The sequence below is a fragment of the Notamacropus eugenii genome, chromosome 6 (genome assembly GCF_028372415.1).
Source record: "Notamacropus eugenii isolate mMacEug1 chromosome 6, mMacEug1.pri_v2, whole genome shotgun sequence".
Taxonomy (NCBI): Eukaryota; Metazoa; Chordata; class Mammalia; order Diprotodontia; family Macropodidae; genus Notamacropus; species Notamacropus eugenii.
This window is the reverse complement of record NC_092877.1, coordinates 205,528,022-205,551,192: the sequence shown is the minus strand read 5'-3', so window position 1 is coordinate 205,551,192 and position 23,171 is coordinate 205,528,022. Positions and strand designations below refer to the sequence as shown.

General features: G+C 36.8%; 1 protein-coding gene across 2 annotated transcripts in view; it reads right to left on the bottom strand.

Moving 5' to 3' along the window:
- SH3RF3 (SH3 domain containing ring finger 3) overlaps positions 1-23,171 on the bottom strand; it is a 617,431-nt gene that overhangs the window by 77,838 nt on the left and 516,422 nt on the right. For both annotated transcript variants that reach the window (XM_072621836.1, XM_072621838.1), the window contains one exon: positions 10,928-11,262. In XM_072621836.1, coding sequence (XP_072477937.1) covers positions 10,928-11,262 — 335 coding nt within the window. The remainder of the gene's footprint in view (positions 1-10,927; positions 11,263-23,171) is intronic.

Here is a 23,171-nt window from a genome sequence, read left to right as displayed (position 1 = left end):
ATACCTGTGAAATTATACAAAACATATTAGCCATGTTGGGGAAGAAAGAACAAACGAAAAGAAAGTAAGAAAATTATACTTTAGTTTGCACTCAGAGTTCATCAGAGAGCGAACCCTTCCTGGAGGTAGATGGCATTTTTTTCACCATGAACCTGTTGGAACTGGCTTGAATCATTGTACTAATGAGAGTAGCCAAGTCTTTCACCACTGATCATAATTACAACATTGCTGTTACTGTGCACAATAATTTCTCGGTTCTTCTCACTTCACTTTTCATCAATTCGTACAGTCTTGCCATGTTTCTTCTGAAATCACCCATGCTTCCTTTCTTATAGTACTACAGTACTATGTCAAAATCATATAACATAACTTTTTCAGCCATTCTCCAATTGATAAGCTTCTCCTCAGTTTCTAATTCTTGGTCACCAAAGAAGAGCTGCTATAAATATTTTTGTGCATATAGGCCCTTTTTCTTTTTCTTTGATCTCTTTGGGGTACAGACCTAATACAGTGGTATTGCTGGGTCAAAGGTTATGCACTGTTTTATAGCCCTTTGGTCATAGTTCCCAATTTTTCTCCAATATAGTTGGATCAGTTCACAACTCTGTCAACAATTTATTAGTATACCTATTTTCCCTCATCTGACAGATATGAAGTGGTACCTCAGAGTTTTATAAATCTGCATTTCTGTAATCAAAAGTGATTTCAAGCATTTTTATATGACTATAGGTAGCTTTAATTTCTTCATCTGAAAACTGCCTTTTCATATCCTTTGATCATTTATCAATTGGGGAATGGCTCATATTATTATTATTATTATTGTTTTATAAATTTGACTCAGTGCCATATATATATATCAGAGAAATGAAACTTTTATCAGTTTTGATCAATTTTCAACATACATTTGGGTAGATACTACAGAATTTATCCAATAGTATGACAAACAGTCCAGATGAACAAGTTGGATCCAGAGTTGAATAATAGGAAAAGAGCTTTGGGGAAATTACAAAGCTCCTTTACTGACTTCAAGCTTCCCATGAAAGCAAAGGTCTGCCTTTACAATATGAATATTCTACAAATATTGCCAACATATCAGTAACACAGGCAATGTCTCCAATGAACTAAAAATGAGTACCACCCAGATCAGGAACATGGTAGTTGTGAGCAGGCTACAACATATAACCAACAAAGAAATTTGCAAAACAAGAGTATAAGATATTCTCAAGGAACTGTGTGATAGGAAGAGAAGGTGGTCTAACAACATGACAAGGATGAGATGTAAGAGAGGGAAATATCTCTCTTTGATTTAAGTGATAAAATGCCTAATCAATCAATTCTATTGTGCACCTGACAATAATTGTGAAAAGACTTTGAAAGCCATTTGATGAAGTGAAATAATGCCAGATAGAATTTGGGAAATTCAAGTAATTGGAATAAGTGTGACTTTCCAGTGAAACCATAGAGGAAGAACTACTTGAGGGAGAAGGAAAATTCTCATCTTCTGCCTTAGCCAGATCTCATCTCCCTCACACACTCTCTCCTGCCTATTTGAGGATGACTTTGTTTACTTTGAAGAGTTCAGGGGATATTACATCCCTCTTTTCCCTTTATGTTCTAGTAAAATTCCCAGATCAGGTGATGTCAGTATCTGCATTGAAAGACAAGGAAAGATTGGACATAGATTGACAGATTCACAAAGGAGTCCAGCAAAGAAAGCATACTGTAGCTAAAAGGAACTTCTTGAGAACCTCCCAAATGGGACAAAAGGACTTCCAGCAAGCAAAAACTTAGCTAACCGTTTGCTCTTTTGAACTCATTTCCTCCTAGACTCTATATGCAGTGTATGCTCCAGACTTTTAGGGGAATGTTTTTTGTATTAACTGTTCTTACTATACCACTTTAGTAAATAATCACTTTATGAAAGGGCTGTCTGACTAATATCATTCTTAATTGATCATCTTTAGGGGAAGTCTGTATTTTCACTTATCCTCTTCTTCCTTTTTCTAAGTAAGAGAGAACCCTCCTTCTGGCAAAGGCTAACTCCCTCTACCTTTGCTATTTGTCCCATACTTTTTACTTCTGAACCTCAATCAATTCTTTCTTCTTTCTCTTTAGTAACATTTTTACTATTCCTGTCTCCACTAATTTCTTCTCTATTTGTTCATATACATATTCATATCTTAAAAAAGCAAAATCCTAAACCCAAATTTTCCCCTCACCTTCTTATCCTTTGTTCTCTCCCTCTTCCCTTTTCTCCCCCTCTCCCTCATCCTTTTCTTCTTTTCCTTTATTGTCATTGTCATAACATTCTTCAGTAAGTAGTCTACACATGGACTTTTATTGTTTCACCATTCATGATTCCTCAACTCCTTGTAGTCTGATTCTTATACTCACCATTCTCCCAAAAGTGCTTTCCTCAATTTCATCATTGGCTTCCTCATTTCTAACCCAATGTTCTTTTCTTAGTTTTTTTAAAATCTTCCTTGACTTCTCTGTACTCAGTGACACTGCTGACCATCATACTTCCAATTCCTTTGGGCTTCTGTGGCACCTAATTTTCTTAATTATCCTCCTCCATTGTCTTTTGTTGGTTTCAATTTCATTTCCTATCCCTCTGCAGTGATTTGTTTTTGGCTTTATTTTCTCTCTTTCCCATAGAAATTCTTAATCTGGCAACCGTCTCTGGATTGATTTCAGAAGGTCTATGAACTTGGATGGGAAAGAAATTATATTACTTCCACTAATCTCTAACTGAAATTCAGCATTTTCTTCAATTATTTAAAATTATTTAAAAACTATGAAACAAAAATATTTTTTAAAAAAATATTTAATAACAACAAAAATTACTTTTAAAAAAACCTACTTTTCTGAGGAGGAGTCCAAAGGCTTTATCAGACTTCCAAAGGAGATCATGACAAAAAAATTTAAGAACCCCTGCTTTATAATCATTTCCTTAGTGTTCTTACCTCTTCTCAAAGCTTTAATAGATCACCTCTAAGTAGACAGCTCACTGATCCTCGACTCCAAACCTGATTTCTTTCCAAAAATGTTCTTTCTCTAACACCTTATTTTTCATTATTCCCATTCCCCACCATAAAAGATATTCTTACAATACAACCAAAATGAACTACTTATTGTTTCCTGAGCATGTATCATTTTCTCTTCCTCTATCCTTTGTCTACTGCTTTTTCCTAGAGTTTGGAAACCTCTCCCTGACATATGTATGTGCCACCATTGCTCAAGGCTCAGCTACTTCCCCTGTGAATCTTTCCCCATGAATGTCCAAAAATGATCACTTCATTCCTCTTACATTACAAGAATGTTAAATTTCTCTTACGTATCCATCAGAGTCTGCTTTGTTATAGCATTTTTGCATACATACGTAATCACTCTTACTACATTATAAGTTCCTAGAGGGTAGGAATCTTGATTTCTTATTGATTACATTGTGTAGCAGAGTTCACTGAATATTCTTGGTATTTAATAAATATCTGTTGACCGAATACTGGATGAAGACAGCAGTGAATGTCACAAAGTAGTACAAAAAGCTGATCGTCAAATGATTTTTACAGACAGTAACTGCCATCAGAGCACAGAGGAGATAGAGATCACTTCAGGCTAGACAAATTGAGAGTCTTTATGGAACAGATAATAGTAATAATAATATCAATACTAAGGAGAATAGCTATAATTTATGCAGAGCATTAAGTTTGCAAAGTGCTTTACAAATATTATCTCGTTTGTTCCTCACAACAATCCTGGGAAATAGATGCTTTCTTTTCACTTTACAGGAAACTGAGGCAAACAAAGATTAAGTGACTTGCCCAGGGTCACACAGCTAGTAAGTATCTAAGGCTGCATTTGAACCCAGGTCTTCCTAACTCCAGGTCCAGCTTCTATGTACTGTACCGCCTAGCTGTCTCTAAGTAGTATCAGTCTCCAAGGATAATCAGGGTTATGAATTAATGGTGAAGAAGAGGGAATATAAAGTTTTTCTTTTCCCCTACGGGAAACCTTTATGGTAATTAAATATCCACAATATTAACTAAGACAAGATCTGAAATGTTATGGAATAGTTTCTTGTCTCTGTTACATCACTTCTTCCCATAGTTTAGTGTTTTAGCTCTTTAATGGACTCATGACCTCATTGCTCTAGGGGCTTTTGTCAGTGACAGGAATCATGTTCCATACCTGCCTTCTCATCCTGGGTGATTCTTTTGCTATGTCCTCTTATAAATCCTTTACTGAGAGTCCAACCAATGTGCTTAGAGGAGGACAGTCTTCTTCGTTTCTATGTTACAAGAGAACTCATACAGCCATAGCTGGCCTATTATCCCTCATTCTTGACATAAGTGCAAATCTCCTTTCCCAGTGATAAATCTCTTAGTTTGTATCTTTTATGTTACTTTTTTCACACAAGACATTGTTAGTGACCTACTCTAGTCTTATTCTACCCACTGTACAGAAAGCATTTCTACTCCTCTTTGGGTGATCTGTGACTTTGATTTCTGACAGATTATGAAAATCTATGATTCACAGTCTTAATGCACCAATGGAAGAATAATGGAATAGGTTTATGTTTTAGGGAAAAGCTTGGGGTCCCTAAAAGTGCTAAGCAAATTCTTTTTTAAAAAATCTTTAATTTTTCTCTGATTCTCAACTCGAAAGACAACTCCCCTTGAAATTTCTGTACATAAAAAGCAAGAAAGAGAATTGTTTATCAAATTGTGAATCTCTATTACATAAATCTTTTAAAAGTATATAATAAATTCATTCACTTTGAAGGTATCCTGCTTAGCTGTGTCTCCCAATAAATTTCTTTTTGTTATCTTCCTGTGCAATATTATGATATTTTTGGAAATTTATGCAACCTAGCCCTTTCCTCTCCTTCCTGTTAAAGTGTAGGTCCAGTTCTTTATCCATCTGTAGTGTCTATATGATATACATACATACATATATATATACACATACACATATGTATATGCTGATATATGTGTATGTGTATATTCATACCCAATGCATTTAGAAAGTAATAATGGCACAAGAACAGACCAAAAGGTAATGACATCATAGGCTGTTTTGAGAGGTATAGTGACCAGAACTTGGGAAGCCATAGTCCTGCATACTATGACATTTAAAAAGTTTGAGAGACAGTTTCTGGGTAATTTAATTATTTTATTGATAAGGCTAGTATGTTTATTAATGAAAAGAGGTCAGTGGCACTCTTGAATTTCAAATACCCCTCATGGTAGTGGGCTCACAGTTTATATGCCCTTGGAAGAGTGAGAGTTCCTGAGGGTGGCAGTCAACTCTGATTAATGAGAAAATGAATATTATAATGAGGGACTCATTATAATGAGGATCTTGGGGAGAAATTATTTGGATGCCCAAGTTTTGGTCAAAAAGACATCAATTTCCATATCACCTGCTTGACAAAAGACCTGTCTGAATAAACACAATGAACAGAAATCCATCCATTAGCCTAAACTTAGAATTTCTTTTACTATTTTTGACTAGATCTTTAGTGTGGGTAAGGGTTTGAGAGAGATTTCTCACACTGGTTATTTTCTGGTTGAGGAAGCAGAAAAGGGAAAAAATCCTTGGTCCTTATTCAATAATTAGTTATTAATATGTGAGAAATAATAATTTCTCTCAGTACTCTGCCCTAGTCAGACCACATCTGGAGTATTATATACAATTCTAAGTAGCACATTTTAGGACAGTAACAACAGGGTACATGTTCTAGAATTGAACTGACCAGGATGGTGAGAGACCCTAAGCACATGACATCCTATGAAAGGTCGAAGGAATGAACAACTAAGGATGTTCATTCTAGACAAGAAAGACTTGAGGAATGGGAATAGTATAGGAGCTGTCTTCAAGTACTCAAGAGGCTGTAACATGAAAAGTCATAAGATGAATTATATTTGTCTCCAGAGGACAAAACAAGCAACACTGGTTAGAAGATGCAAAGAGATGGGTTTAAGTTTGATCTGTGGAAAATGTTTTGACAATTAGGGCTGCCCCAGATTAGGATGGGCTGCCTGGGGGACAAGTAAGTCACTTTTCACTAGAAGTCTTCTAGCAGAGGTTAAATGATTGCTTGTTCAAAATGTTTCAAAGGATATTCCCTTGTGAGCACAAGATGGATGAGGTGGTCTCTGAGGACCCTTTGAACTGAGATTCTGTGAATGAAGGAAGACAATGTCCAACTGAAACCATCAGGGCCCCAGGGCAGGAAGGACACTCTGGTTCAGAGATCAACCTACAACAATAATCCCAAGTTCTGTCACCACCTGACTGGTCCTTTGAGGTCTTTCATCCTACGTCAGGCTCAGCCAGGCTTAATTTGTGAGGCCGCTTGGAGCAGGGCCTGAATTGCAGTCTGTCAACAGAATGATCATACTCCCTATCACCACTTACGTAGAAAAGAAATAATGGCATGCTCCCAGTCATTTCCATGATAAGAATGAAATGCAGTATGAGCAAGGTTTACAGTCTATTTTCTTCTCCATGCCCAGGGCATATCTCTGTATGCATCTCCTATCCTCTGAGAACAAAATTACCACCCTTCTTTCTCCCAAGTTGCCCAGAAGGCCCATTAATCATGCCTTCTTTTCTCCTACACGTTTGAGTGTGACTGTATCAAATTTCAGCGAAGTTCTTCACTACCAAAATATACAGTGCAGAAAACTTTGGGTCTCAATGGAGAGAGAATGAAACAGTGAGAACTCATTGTCTTTTTTTTCCTAAGGAAAGCTCAATAATTTCACAGACCTGGAGGTTTGTGCCAAATACTTAGGAAATATTCTCTTGTTCCATAACCAGATGTGCAATTCTAAGTCAGGACTGGCCTGAAATTCATGCTAAAGTGATGGAATTGTTTTAAGTAAGGATTCCAGGGATTGAGCTGGAAGGGACTTCAGAAGCTTTTTAGTCCAACCTCTTTATTTCACAGGTGAGGAAACTGAGGCTCAGGAAGAAAAATTGACTTGCCCAAGGTGAGACAGATCCCAAGCATGAGAAATGAGATTCAATCTCAGGTCTTATGACTCCAAATTTTAAGAGAGGTAGTCTTTTTGCCCCCCTCCCTCCCAGTTATTAGTAAAGTCCTTTCAACTGTACTAAAGAAGATAAAGATCTTCTACAACCTAGCTAACATCTGACAATAATTATTCTAACAATAACAATGCTGATAAGCTTCTAGTGTTTATGTGTAGGGAGTTGTGTTTATAAAAAGTACCAATTGGTTGCTACACTCAAGCTTCCAGGAACAAGTAGAATGTTTTGCACCTTTTTATAAATGAAGAGAAACTAATTGATTGGACTGAGAAATTCAGAAGTAAAAAATTATCAATGAAAGAGGGGAGTGCTTGTCCTTAAGACTGAAAGCTACTGTTGGGGCACCTAGGTGGTGCAGGGGACAGAGCACTGGCCCTGGAGACAGGAGGACCTGAGTTAAAATCCAGTCTCAGACACTTGACACTTACTAGCTGTGTGACCCTTGGCAAATGTAATGGTAATTTAAATGGGAAGATCTTTCCCATTCATTAATACTCCCATGTGACCTGCTTAAATCACATGGAAGCCTAAGTCACATGTGGTGCAAAGAGCTTGCTGAATGGGTAGAACAGGAAGGGTGGAGTAGAACCAGAGGAAATTATTGAGAGCAGTCAGAGTGGAGAGAGAGAGGGGGAGAAAATAAGCAAGCAGACAGCTATACTCCTGAGGGTTTGTTTGTTTGTGGGAAGGTCCTGGCAGGAGGGGGGGAGGGGCAAGCCTTGTAAATACCTTTGTCCCCTGAAGTGCTAATGTGTATTGACTTCTTGGCTACTAAGATAGATTTGGCTTTCTGGTTTAGAAATTTGGCTTTCTGGTATCTTGAATAGGTGTTTTTTTCTGCCATCTATATGGAGAGTCTGTTATACTTTGTGATTGAGAACTGTGCTGGCATATTCATAGCCACCACCAGTGCTGTGAATATTGCCTTGGTGACATTCACTTAATAGCAATTGCCTTATCAAAATAAATATATAGAAGTCACTATTTTAGTTGTAAAAATGTGAATTGCATACATTGCTCACAGTAAATGGACAAGGATCTTCCATCATATTCTCTTGAGTATTTAGACAATGCCTATTTCTATGGCATCTGAATGCCATAATCTCATAAGAATTTAAATTGACCATGAAGGAGGAAAGAATAAGCTTTTCATTCTGCGTGTACATGGCACGTTCCTAAACCACAGCTTGGGTAGGTACTGGGTCAGTTTTTGTCCCAGGCACATCAGTTACTAAGGGACATCCCAGGAAACTTGCAAATTCAGCATATCCTGCCAGGGGTAGAGGATGTGAAGTTGTGAACTCTCTTGTTTTTCAAATGTGGATTGTGATTTCCTTCCAAGACAAATTTAATCAAAAGGCACGGGGCTATGGCGTCTATTGGACTAAACCCTTGCTGCTGATGTATGAGAACTGTTAGCAGAGTGTAAACCCTGGGTGAAAGCATAATATTTGTAAAGTGTCTAACAGGCTGAGAATGCTGAAAGCAGCCCTAGCCCTGGTTTTCATTAGTAACACACTTAGGAGGGCACAGACATTGAAATATCACTTCCAGTGTTGATTCCGGAGAGCTTGAATCTACAATGTATCAATCACAGACAGTAATGAGTCATTTTTAAGCCAGCCCTCTCTGTTTCACTGAACCATGGCAAAGCAATTTTCTGAAAGAAATGGAAATGTTTACAGAACTGTTAAACACCTCCCGCCATTTACAAGTCTAGTGTATTATGCTCCTTCTCACGAGCCCTAAAAGACACTGAGATATCCCATCTTCTACCTAATGAGGCAAATAGGCTTCTGGGCCTGACGGTCAAGTAGGAAACTAGGGGTATGCTCTAACATCTATACACCGTCTTGCTAATTTACAAGGTTTGGCCACATCTCATGCAAACTGTTATTAGATAGAAATGAATGGATTTAAAGCTAAAATGATTTTTCAACTGCAAATCAGTCAAGCTACAGATGAATGGATGTGGACAAGAAAATGGGCAGTAGCTATTAATCTGAGAGTCTGTGGGCTGTGTTGGCCTTACAGCACCCAAGTTGTAGTTATAGAGCTGTGATCCTATGCCTCAGAAGTAAAAGTGCATCAAGTTCTAGGAGAACTCAGAGTCTTTTAGACTCTGATTGGATTAGATTAATCTAACCTTATTTTACAGATGGGGAAACTGAGGCACAGTAGAAAGGGCAATGAGGGTAGATGAGGAAGAAGGAGGTAGGCTTTCAATAGGTGGACACATGAAGAGAGCAGTCTATCCAGAGTGTATTGCTGTGAAGGAATGTTGAGATGTCTCTATAAACTCGGTAGAAAGTACATTCACCTTTCTGTACATAAACTCTGCTATATAACCTGTTATATTGCCCAAACTCAAACTGACAGCTGTTCTTAGATACATTTCCTTTATCAAGTCCCCAACAGAAGCTTGTGGGTTATGATCAATCAATATTATCATAATATTCAAAGAATAGGACTTTGATTCAACTGGGGAAAAAAGAACAAAGATGCCAGAGTCCAGGCCTGCAAACCCGCTATCTTCAAGGTAATTCAGGTCCAAACAAAGCTCTTTTCTCCTGAATTATCCAGATAATATGGGGCAAACATTTGCACTAAGCAGTCTATACCATTTGAATATCATTTTCAACTCCCCATCTATGTGCCACCCCTTTACTTATTCATTTATTCCCACAGTGTTGTAAGTATAATTTTTTTAAAATGTAAGGGAAACGTAGAAGAATGCATATGCACTCTCCAGGGGATTTAGAGCTGTTAGATCTTAGTGCCATGAGCAGCACCCTGAAGTCATCAAGAGAAATGAAATATTTTCCCCTCTAGCCCCCCTTTTTAGCCATAAGCCTTCTCTTTTTTGAAAACAGCTTGCTTTTCTGAAAATAAAGATAAATTAAAAGAATCCGATTTGTGATATGCCAATGTAAAACAGGGTCTACAAGAACATAAAATTGCCACAGTGGACCATATTTTTTCTCTTTGATAGCAACATCAAAGGATTTTTTTTTGTTGGAATATACAGATTTTAGAGCACTACTCTGAACAGTGACTACACTCATGGATGTCCAAACTCTGAATTAATTTAAACTCACCTTGAACTAATATTTTAATTAAATTTGACAAACATTTAGTACCAACTGTGTGAAAAACATTGTGCTAGGCTCTGGGATCATAAGACCATAGCTTTAGAATTTTGACCTTAGAGTCATTGAACACCTCTGTATTACAAGGGAGGAAACTGATTCCCATTGAGCTTATGCAACTTCCCAGAGTTACTCAAAGGGATGAGGGAAGCAGAAGGAGTATACTGTTCCCTAGAAACATTGGGAGTGGTATGCTTTCACATGAGAATCTGCCTACCTTGTTTTGGGGGAGTCTTTTTAGTTTCAGTTATAGCTCTACATCTTTGAAGGATATTAGTTGAAAGATATTCATTCAAAAAAAATTCCCAGAGCTACTTGTATGATTAGGCAGAAAGACAAGCCAGTTCGAGCCTGTGGATCTAAAAATTTAGGTTCTAATCTTAGCTCTTTCAGGGACTGCCTTAAGCTTTGTAAGTCAGGTTCGCTATCTATAAAATAGGTGCAATTTTCTTCTAAGGAGAATAGCTAAATAAGGATTGGCTATTAACACCTGGAAGAATCTGTCTACTTTATCCCAAACAACCAACCAGTGTTTTTGGTTTCAGGCTCTCGGTTTCTGAGATGTACCTGAATCCCTTCTCAGAGCAGAAAGAAGCTATGAGATCACCTCTTCTTCTCTATTGTACAACATCTAATGCAGCGTTGGTTCTTAATGCTACCTACCTACATTTCCTAGACAGGTGAGGTATTAGAAACACAGGACTTGCCCAGATTACCTTTTCATTTTTTTTCTCCTCTGTTTTGCAGGCTGTGTTGGTTGGGCTGGAAGTCATCAAGCTACCATGGGGCCCACTGCCCATGTCTCCATTCAGGTTGGCTGCACTGACATTGGGGGGTGTGATGGCCGAGGCTGCTGATGTCAGAGGGATGACAGGCCTGGGGCACTGTGCTCCAGAGATGACCTGAATTGGGGATTGGTGGAGGTGCTGTGGAGATACAATGGTATGTGGCCTGATCCCGGTAGTTGGTAGGCGGGATGGAGAGCTTTGGGTACGTAGAGGTGATACTGTCGCAGTGGGCCGGTCTTGAGACTGAGCAGAAGGGTGGGCAGCTGGACACGAATGGTGTTAGAAAGAACAGGAGAGAAGAATAATTAGATTGAAAATTTCAACCCATTGCAATATTACTGTTTTTTAAAAATACCGATGAATGAGTAAAAATGCATTAATTAAATACTTAGTACATGCAAGGCACTGTGATAAGAACTGGGAATATAAATGGAAAAAAACCAGCCAGTCCTTGCTTTCAGGAATGAAACTACCATGTACTGGCTCTCTTCAGAGGACTGTCACATTTTAACTCCACTCTATCACGTAGATTGAGAAACCATGATGCAAGAATACTGTGGCTCATCCCATAAAACATTTCTTTAGCAACATCTGCATAGCTAATGAGATGCAGATTCATATTCAAAACATTTCTGGGGGTTCGATCATTGGTCCGGGTCTCAGTACCTGAGTGAGAAGCACTCACAGAAGCACAATCATTAGCCTTCCAATTTTCGTATCCTTCACCTTGGCAAACTCCCATTCTTCTGCCTAGTCCCATCAACTAACCAAGAAGTGCTTATAGAGATTCAGGTGCTAAGTACTATCGACTTGGTGTCAAAGAATATCTTTGCCCTTGGGGAGCTTATGATCTTTTTGGGAGACAAGGTTAATACACAAAACAGGAAAAAGGAAACTGTAGAACATAATTAAGTGTTAAATATGAGAGATATACTAAAACTGCTATAGAAGAGACTAAGAGATAGTTGTGTGATTTTCCCTTCTCCATGAACAGATAGTAATTCCACTTCTGTTCATACCACATCTATATTGTGCCCAACACATAGCAGATGTTTAATAAACATTTGTGAAGTTGAATTGTGGAACTAATGAGAATTCATGAACTTGGGTGGGAGGCAATGTAGTGTAATGGGAAGAACTCTGGGTTTGGAGTCCAAAGACCTGGGTTTATTTCCTGGCTTTGGCACGAAATAGTTCTGTGACTTAGGGCAAGTTGGACTAGATCAGGCTCTTAACTTTTTGTGCAACACAGAACCTATCTGGCAGTCTATTGAAGTCTATGGAGTCCTCGGCAGAATATTTTTAAACTCATAAAATAAAAAATGTATGTTGACAAAGCAGCTAGATGGCGCAGTGGACGGAACGCTGAGCGTAGAGTCAGGAAGACTCCTCTTTCTGAGTTCAAATCTAGCCTCAGACACTTACTAGCTGTGTGACCCTGGGCAAGTCACTTCACCTTGTTTCCTCAGTTTTCTCATATGTGAAATGAGAAGGAAATGGCAAAACACTCCATTATCTCTGCCAAGAAAATCTCAAATGGGGTCACAAAAAGTTGGATGCAATTGAAATGACTGAACAGTCTTCCAGCCTAGGGTCAAGGAGGGCTGCAGGACATTCAGAAGGTGAGAGGAAACCCTTCTTCCACGTTCCATAGGTGAGGTAGTAAGCTAGGCAGGTAACAAGATTGAATTTTTGGAGGAGAGAAATAAAATGTGTGAACAGGAAATACTGTGGGGTTATGGTAGTTAAAGAGCATAGATTGTCAGGGAGTCAAGCAATAAGTTCAATATTGGAAGTAGATCCAATGGCTGTATAACCAATCTCTCCTTGTTTTTATAGACCATCTGCAGGAGAATTGCTACCATGGCCAAATCTTTCACTGACATTAACCAGCACTCATCAGGTACTAAGAAAGAAAGTAATTTACAAATAAAACTACATTTGTCTCCTACAAGAAAAATTAACCAAATTTCTTATTGGGTGGACATTATTTTAAGGTTAAGAAATACCAGTAGGAACTCAAAACAAATTTTCCCCTCAATTGTGTAGAAAGAGACTTAAGTACCCTTTGAAAGGATTGGGTATCATAGTCACTTTTGAAACCCAAGTCCCTGGGGTGAGGATGGGCCAATATAAAGCAGAAGACTTTGGAAAACAACATTGCTAAAGTTTTCATACAAATAAAGTATGTTCAAAACTCTCAGCAAATACGCAAGATGATGCAATAACAATGTTATAAGATTAGGGATTATGAAGCACCACCAACAGGCATAGACTTGGGTTTAGGATTAACCTAGGTAATATTTAACTGTTTCCTTTACCTCCTTATTTCGCACCTTCTCCCCCTGGGGACCTTCTGTCCCCTGCCATGCCCATCCCCAGACCTATAATTTAACTTTCTGTTCTGAATGTGACTAAAAGCATTTGACACCACTTTCTAAGACCTTCTCCTCCCCACCCCAACAAAGGTAAACAGTCAAAAGGTAAAAGGAGTCAGTTTTAGGCAGAAAAACATTATGAACAAATATCCATAAATTACTATCACTTGAAAAAGTGTTCAAAATCTAATAATCAGATAAAAGCAGAATGAAACAACTCTGAGGTTATTATCTGATTATTATATTATATATATTATATTATATATTATTATACCTCAGAACTTTGAAGTATCACTATGCTGTTTAATATTAGTAAAAATGGCAGAAGATGAGAAAATTAAATATTGGCATGGTATTAGGAAACAAACATAATGATTCCCTGCAAGGGGGACTACTGTGAAATGGTCTGACTATTTTGGAAAGAGATAGAGAATTATTGGTGAAAGTTATGAAGCTGTTCATATCCTTTGACTGAGGAACTGATGTGATTTTATCAGTGGAAATAACATTAAATAAATAAATTAAATGACATTAAAATAACATCTGCTTTGCCACTGTACTCTAACGACCATGGGACTTTTCATCTGACTTGGAGGGAAAACCTTTCATGTGTGTTTTCTCCTTTATGATAGCATGAGCTCCTTGAGAACAGGGAGTCATATTTTTCTATTTGCATTTACCTGCACTTAGCACAGTGCTTTCCATATATCAAGAGCTTTATCCATTTATTTGTTTAGAAGGATTGATTTTTTTCAATTTTTAACAATTTTATTTAAAGTTTGAATTCCAAATTCTATACCTCCCTCTTATCTCCCCTACCTGAGACAGTAAGCAATCACATATGTTACACATATACAATTATGTAAAACATTTCCATATTAGTCCTTTCATACAAGAAGACTCAAAAGGAAAAAATGAAAGAAAGTTAAAAATATCAAGCTTCAGTCTGTTTTCAACCAATATAAGTTCTTTCTCTAGAGGTGGATAGTATACTTCATTGTTAGTCCTTTGAGATTGTCTTAGATCATTGTATCACTGAGAATAGCCAAGTCATTCACAGTTCTTCATTGAATAATATTGCTGTTACTGTGAACCATGTTCTCCTGGTTCTATTCACTTCACTATGTATCAGTTCATATAAGTCTTTCTAGGTTTTACTGCTTGACATTTCTTATAATACAACAGTATTCCATTACAATCCTATACCACAGCTCATTTAGTCATTCCCCAATTGATGGGTGTCCCTTTGATTTCCAATTCTCAGCCACCAAAAAGGAACTACTATAAATATTTTTTGTATAAATAGGTCCTTTTCCTTTTTTCTGGATATCTTTGGGATATAGATCTAGCAGTGGTATTGCCAGATCAAAGTATTCACAGTTTTATAACCATTTGGGCTAAGTCTCAAACTCCATAGTTCACAACTTACAATGCATTAGTATCCTAGTTTCCCCACATGCCCTCCAGTATACAATATTATCCTTTTCTGTCATATTAGCCATTCTGATAGGTGTGAGGTAATATCTCAGAGTTGTTCTAATGTGCATTCCTCTGATCAGTAGTGATCTAGAACATTTTTTCTTAAAATTATAGGTAGTTTTGATTTCTTTGTCTGAAAACTTCCTGTTCATATCCTTTGACCATTTATCAACTGGGGAATGGCGTATATTTTCATAAATTTGATTCAGTTCTCTACATATTTGAGAAATGAGGCCATTATCAGGGATACTTCTTGCAAATTTCCCCCTAGTTTTCTGCTTTCATTATAATTTTGGTGTCATTGATTTTGTTTGTGCAAAACCTTTTTTCATTTTATATAATCAAAACCTCTTTATCTTCTTTGGTCCTAAGTTCTTCCCTTATCGATAAATCTGACAAAAACTATTTCATGGTCTCTTAATTTGCTTATAATATCACCATTTATGTGTAAATCATGTACTCATTTTGACTTTATCTTGGTATACAGTGTGAGATGTTGGTCTGTACCTTGTTTCTGCCATATTGTTCTCCTGTTTTCCCAGCAGTTTATGTCAAATAATAAGTTTTTGTACCAAAAACTTTGTACCAAAAAGCTTGGATCTTTCAGTTTATCATATACTAGATCACTATGGTCATTTACTGTAATGTAGTTTGTACCTAATCTATTCCACTGATCCACCACTCTATTTTAATTACCACTTCATAATACAGTTTGAGATCTGGTATAGCTAGACCATCTTCTTTCATACCTTTTTTCATTGATTCCTTTGATATCTTTAAGCTTGTGTTCTTCCAGATGAATTTTGTTATTTTTTATATATCTATAAAATAATTTTTGATAGTTTGGTAATCAAATACATAAATGAATAAATAGAATTATAGATTCTATCTTTATAAATTCTATATTGTAGATTATATTACAATCATATGTGATATTGTAAATTATACATTCTATAAATCTGAACAAATAGATTTAGGTAGAATTGTCATTTTTTAATATTTGCTCAGCCTACCTATGAGCAATTAATATTTTCCAATTTTTTAGATCTGACTTTATTTGTGTGAAGAGTGTTTTATATTCATGCTTGTATTGTTCCTGGGTTTGTCTTGGCAAGAAGACTCCCAAGTATTTTATATTGTCTATAGTTATTTTAAATGAAATTTCTCTATCTCTTGCTACTGGACTCTAATATATAAAAATGCTGATTATTTACCTGGATTTATTTTGTGTCCTGCAACTTTGCTAAAGTTGTTAATGATTTCAAGTAGTTTTTTAGTTGATTTTCTAGGATTTTCTAACTATACCATCATATCATCTGCAAGGAGTGATAGTTTTGTTTCCTCATTGACAATAGGCAATTCTTTTGATTACTTTTTCTTCTCTTATTGCTATAGCTAATGTTTCTAGTATAATATTAAATACTTATTAATTATTAAATAAATAATATTATTAATTTTATAATAATAATGATTATTATTATTATTATAATTATTAATATTATTAAATAGAATTGATAATGAGCATCCTTGTTTCACCCCCTGATTGTATCTGGAGGCTTCTAGCTTATCCCTGTTACAGATAACGCTTGCTGATGGTTTGAAGTAAATATTACTTATCATGTTAAGGAAAGCTCCCTTTATTCCTGTGCTCTCTAGTGTTTTTAATAGGAATAGGTGCTACATTTTGTCATTCTGCATCTATTGAGATAATCATGATTTCTGTTTGTTTTGTTGCTGATACGGTCAATTATGCTAATCATTTTCTTAATACTGAACCAGCCCTGCATTCCAGCTATAAATCCCACCTGACCACAGTGTTTGATCCTTATGATTTACTGCTGCAATCTTTTTTTTACTATTTTATTTAAGATTTTTGCATCAATATTCATTGGGGGAAATTGGTCTATGATTTTCTTTTTCTATTTTGGCTCTCTGGTAAATTGCCCCAGGCTTGGAGCCTTGCTTCAGGTTCCCTGCTGTGAGGCAGGGCTACTGGTGCTCTTGGACCTAGCTTCTCTTCCACCCGAGTGAGACAGACCTTTTCTCCCATGTTGGTAAGCTGATTCCCTGCCCCTAGATCAATTATGAGGCAGTTTACTAGTTGTTTGGAGAGGGGGGGGGAGGGAGGCTGCTTTATTGTTTTCCTTTCTTACTCTGTCATCTTGGCACCAGAAGTCCTCAAAGATGAATTTGAAGAAAATGATAATAACAACTGACACTGATACAGCAGTTTTAAGATTTGTAAAGTGCTTTACATTCACTATATAATTTGAGCGTCTTAATAACCTTTTGAGGGTAGTTATATGTATTGTCATTCCCACTTAACAGATGAGAAAACTGAAGTTTGAAGAGATTAAATGACTTGGTTATGGTTTTACAGCTAATTAATGTTGGTGGAAAGAATTACAGAATCACAGTATTCTAAATATAGATCTAGAAAGGAGCTCATTTAATTCAAACCCCTTATCTTACAGATGAAGAAACTGAGGTCCAGTTAGAAATGACTTGTCTAATGTCACACAGGTAGTAAGTGGCAGAGGAAGTACCTGGATCAAGTCCTCCAACTCCACTGTACCATACTGCTATGCCTACTTGACTCTAAGTCCAGCTTCCCATTACTTTGCATTATCATAAAATTACAAAAGGAGAAAGCTGACTCAAAACAACTGTGTAGACACTAACTACAGCTATGCAAATTAAAACAACAACAAACCTGGGTTAAATACACCATTGTTTGGAGTGTCAAACCACTCCAGTATCTTGGCCAAGAAAACCCCAAATGGGGTCATGAAGAGTTGGACATGATTGAAAACAATTTAACAACAAAAAATCTTACTAAAGGTAAAACACACAGTTCTCCTGTCTTTTAACAAATGGCAAATAACAAGATTATATTATTGTATGTACTATTGCTTGTGATCACCTTTTAAAATTATGCTATTTCGTGGGATTATATGTTGTTTTTTTGTTTTGGCAAAATAAAATTTTTCAATTTCTTTCTGTTGAGCATTTGATTGCTTTTAAGGGACTCATGGTGACAGCAGAGTCCCTTTATCGTGTTGTGTTTAACGTGTGACACTGGGCCTCCTTTCTCCTCCTTACCTACCCCACAGCAAAAAGGCTCCAGTAATTCCTGTTCCTTAAATCAAATGAAAAAGAAAGGTGGCTTTATGCCTTTAGGCCTACACTAAACTTGGCCCTCTAAGGGTCCCAGTTTTCTGGGCTACAAACCAGAGATAACAGAGATGCCAATCCACCTCTTTGATATTCAGTAGGAGGCTTCTTAAAGACATCAGGAATCCCAAAGAGTCAAAAGTTACAATAATCTCCTATTTGAATGGATCAAATATACTCTAGTGCCCTGACAAAAGTTAATCCCTTTAGTGTACAAGATAGGGAAAATTTCAGAGAATCTTCTTATTCAATACAAGTAAATGAAAGAGGGAAAGAGAATGAACCCCATGATAATAACTGTTTTAACCTGACTCCAGTTTGACATAAGTGTCAGCCCAGGTTGTAACAACAGATGTTATTTCATATTAAGTACTCCATCTAACATTATGTAATTTAAACTTCAGCATTATTGCATTGTTGTGCCAGAGGAAAAATTACATACCACACTGTAATTATTTTGTACCACCAGAAATTGTGGCATTCATGGTTTCAACAACATGGAAAAAAAACAATAAAAACACTATTCTCAACCCCTGAATATGCCTTGAATATCTAATGTGCTCATAAATCTTAACAGCATTTGCTGGGGATGTTAAATAACTTCACAAAACAAACAAAGCCTACTCAGTCTGTGAATTCTGCCTCTTTTCCTTCTCACAGAGCTGTGTGGGAATAGCTTGCTAGATCTAATTATGTGATCATGAATTCTCCGGGACTCGCTGGAGCGCTGATAGTTCTTGCTGCTCAAGGGGAATGAAAGAGAAAGGCTGATTTATGTCTTCAAAAATGATATGGGGTTTTGGATTATAATGAGACCTTATACCATTGTGAGCCCTAGCAGAATTTAGTTTCTTATTTTACAAAGAAAGAGGGGCAGGTGACTATGCAGATTAATAGAAATTAAGCCACTTGGGTCATTTAATTCCTTCAGAGACAATCCTGTGACTGCATGGGAAGCTCTTTTGGGGGTAACTTACTTGTCTCTCTTTCAGAGATTCCCAAAGTGAGTGATACCACTCCCGGTGGGGCACTGGAATGATCCGGGGGGTGGTAGTAGCCTCAGGTGCAATTGGGAGGCATTAAATAAAAATAAGAGGGTTGAAATAATAAAAGAAGAAAATTTTAGAAAAAATATCATTCATACATATTTCATCTCTTGTGTAACAGTTAAAGTCATAGTGATCACATTATTTTCCAAACGAACACATAAAATGCAAATTATAACCAATCAGCGATCAAATCTGCCAACAGGGCTTAACAAGCAAGTGTTGACAGGTGAGTGTGTCACACATCGTCAGGAAGTCCAGAATGCATCAGCAGGAATATGTGCGTGTAATGACTTGTTTACAATAGGATATTAAATGATTACATGATGCAATATTTCATCATCAAAATATCAAGGCAGGAAAAAGCCTAGAAATTTACAATAAATTATAAAATTTAAGATGTATCATTTTTTTAAAAAAATTATACTTGTTTTTGAAATGATGCAAATTAAAAAAAACATCAAAGGGTTAAAGAAAGTAGATTTCCAAGGGGGATGTTTAGTAATTTTTTTTAAAAAGGGAGTAGTAGGCCAAATATGTTTGGGAACCTCTGTTCTTGATAACTGAACTCTTTCATCTAGGCTGATTATCATCCAGATAGGAGAGAACAATACTGATCATCCAAGGAAGAGCAGAGATATGATGGTCCATGGAAAACTTATCCCCAAAGATTCAGGGAATTTTGACAGTCATAGGGGTCTATTGTAGTCCATCCCCATCTTCTGGATGCATTCTACTAGGCTATTCTATTGTTTCTACATCAAATGTGACATGTATGTAAAGAATACTCATTCATTCACTCACTATTGAGTGCCTTCTCCATCTATAGGAAAGGCATGTTTGGAGACCTTTCCTGAAAAAAGCCTATTCAATCAGATGTCCTGGACTGGATATTATTGGGAAGCATTCTTTTCAAGGTAGTGTGGAAATCTCAAACTTAAAAGAGGTATTACCCAATATGCTGGATAAATTTTAAAAACAACCATAAAATACCCATACCCATAATTCTATGTAGTTCAAATAAGCTTAAGATTTTTACCAGCTAAAGTCAGATGTGATTTCCTTTCACCCTACCTCTTATCCTTAATTTCCCAACCTTGTGTTGACCTGAGGTGCCTTCTTTCTCATCAAAAACACATTGAGACCCTTTATTTTTCTTTGAAGCATCAGATTACTAATGGAGAAAGAATACAGGAAAAGGTTGGCCATGGTCTTATCCCTATGGCTATCCCGGTTACCTTCTGTAAAGACGGAATTCCTCAAAACCAAGAGCCTCTCACTCTTTAAGGACTTTGCTGGCCCCATAGTCCTTCTGCCACTAGGATGAATGAGTGGAACACAACAACCTTTTTATAGATTCTAGATTACTTCTAGAAGAAAGAATTAGAGTAATCCATTTGAAGAAATCAAATTACAGTTGTCTGCTACAATAAACAGCATAGTCTGGGAGCCAAATCCCTGGGTTCCACCATGGACATGCTGTGTGTCCTTAGACTCAGCTTTGGTTTCATCATGTGTAAATGAGGAGGGGTCAGATTAGGGGAGACATCAGGAAACTATGCTGTTTGGGCCAAATCTGGTCTGTTGCCTGTTTTCGTACAATCCTACGAACATACAATGATTTTTACATTTTAAAAATACAATAAACCTTTATTTAAGACTGTACTGTACAAAAACAGGCTTCAGGCTGGATTTGGCCCATGCATCATAATTATCGTCCACTCTTCTAGAACAAGAATTATTAACCTTGTTTCACTTTGTGGACCTCTCTGACAGCTGACAAAGCCTGTGGACTCCTAATGTTTCTAAATACATAGAACAAAGGATAAAAGATGACAAAGGAAATCAATTATACCGAAGTTTAAAAAGGTACTAGGTGTTAGGTGGTGTAGTGGGTTGAGTGCCAGCCCTATATTCAGTAGGATCTGAGTTCAAATCAAAACTCAGACACTTAGCAGCTGTGTGAGCTTGGGCAAGTCACTTAAACCTGTTTGCCTCAGTTCTTTCATCTGTAAAATGAGCTGGAGAAGCAAATGGCAAAACACTCCAGTGTCTTTGTCAAGAAAATCCTAAATGGGGTCACAGAGAGTGACTCAACAACAACAAAAAGACAGTGGATTGAAAGCCAGGGCTGGAGTCATGAAGACTTATTTTCCTGAGTTCAAATTTGACCTTAAGCACTTAGTGGCTGTGTGGTCTTGGGCAAGGCATCTAACTCTGCTTCAGTTTCTTCATCTGTAAAATGAGCTAAAGAAGGAAATGGAAAACCTCTCCCGTATCTCTGTCAAGAAAACCCCAGATGGGGTCACAAAAAATTGGATGCAATTGAAACAACTGACAACAGTTTTATATGTGTGTGTGTATGTGTGTATCTATGTGTGTGTGTGTGTGTATATATATATGTATATATATACATACATAGATCCATACATACATATACACACATATATAAATGACTTGTATACACACACATACACACATGTTAACAGACCTGAAGCTAAGAACATTGAAAGGTATTTTTTAAGGTTCTTTTTTAGTTCTGATCTATGACTCTTAGCCTTTTTGTTAAAATTCCTGACCATGCCTTGAGACGAGAATGTTCATTTAATTTCTCTGTATTGCCAGTTAGTGTTAGTTGAAATAGGCTATCATTATAGACAGCAATCCATTAGTTGTACTGTCAACACATTTTTTTCTCCTTCTTTAACTGCAGAAAGTAGAAATCTTTAGGTTAAAGGAGAATGGGGTATACAAACAACGATAATAATATCAGTAATTTATATAGTATCTACCATGTGCTAAGCACTGTGCTCAGAGCTTTAATCTCACCGAATTCTTGCAATAACTGTGGAAAGTAGGTGCTATTATTATCCTCATTCTACAGTTTTACAATTGATGAAACAGGCAAACAGAGGTCAAATGAGAACTAGTAGGTGTTGGAGACCAAATTTTTGCTTAATTTGCTAAGGTGACAGTGCATTTGAGTTGAGGCAGCAGTGGCAAAGGAGCATGCTGGTGTTGCAGACATGCTTAGGAATCATTTTACCCTATCTCAGTTTTCTTATTTTTAAAATGGAATGCTTGTCAAAGCATCTAGTTACCACGGTCATAAGTATGGCTACGTTACCACCGATCATTTCCAGATCCTTTGATACTAATATTTACCTTGTGGTACTTAGTGACAATATGATGGCCTCATCTCCCTTGTTTGGGTAGGAAAGGAATTTAGTAATGTACTTTCCTAAGCATGGAGTGAAAGGTAATTCCCATGGCTGTTCTCCCCTCTGATTCTCCGTGGTTCCCTGGTCAAAACATAACTTACATCCCTCGGGCACTTTGAGGTTTCCAATTGTTTTCCTGACAATTCTATGAGGTAGAGTATTATAAAGTCTTAAGTATTATAAATAACAACTACAAATAGGCAAACTGAGGTTCAGAAAAGTTAAATGACTTGGCTGCAATAATATATATGTATATACATGTTATATATCTATGTAGCCATCAAATATCAGAGTTAATATTTAAATTTATGAGAGAAATGATTGTTATTCTTTTATATTAATAGATAATTGCTGAATTAGGACCAAGGGTTTTGCCTCTTTTCTATTACTTCCTCATTCAGAAATCAGCCATTATAGGTTATTCAGGCAGCGTTTGAAGTGCAAGGCTAATAATGAGAGGGGAAAATCAGATCTGTTCAAAAGTACAGAAATTTTAGTTTAGGTGAATTAATGGATTCTGGTTCATTGAGTTTTAGCCAGATAAATTTGGGAAAATGTGGATTTCCCCCTTTTGTCAGATGAGTGATATGGGTATAGATAAGTCTCTTTGACCAAAACTGAGTGGTCAAGTACTTTAGCCCCTCATTAGAATAAGCCCACTTCTCATTATAATATTCTTCTCATTATTTGTGAACCAATCAGAGTCAATAGCCACCCTCAGGAACACTCATTTTTCCAAGGGCATATAAGTGCTGAGTGGGCTCCAGCAGGGATCTTTGACATTCAAGAGTGTCACGGACCCCTTTTATTAATTATCTGCTAGCATGATTAACAAATGATTAATTACCCAGAAACTATGTCTCTTCACTTAGGT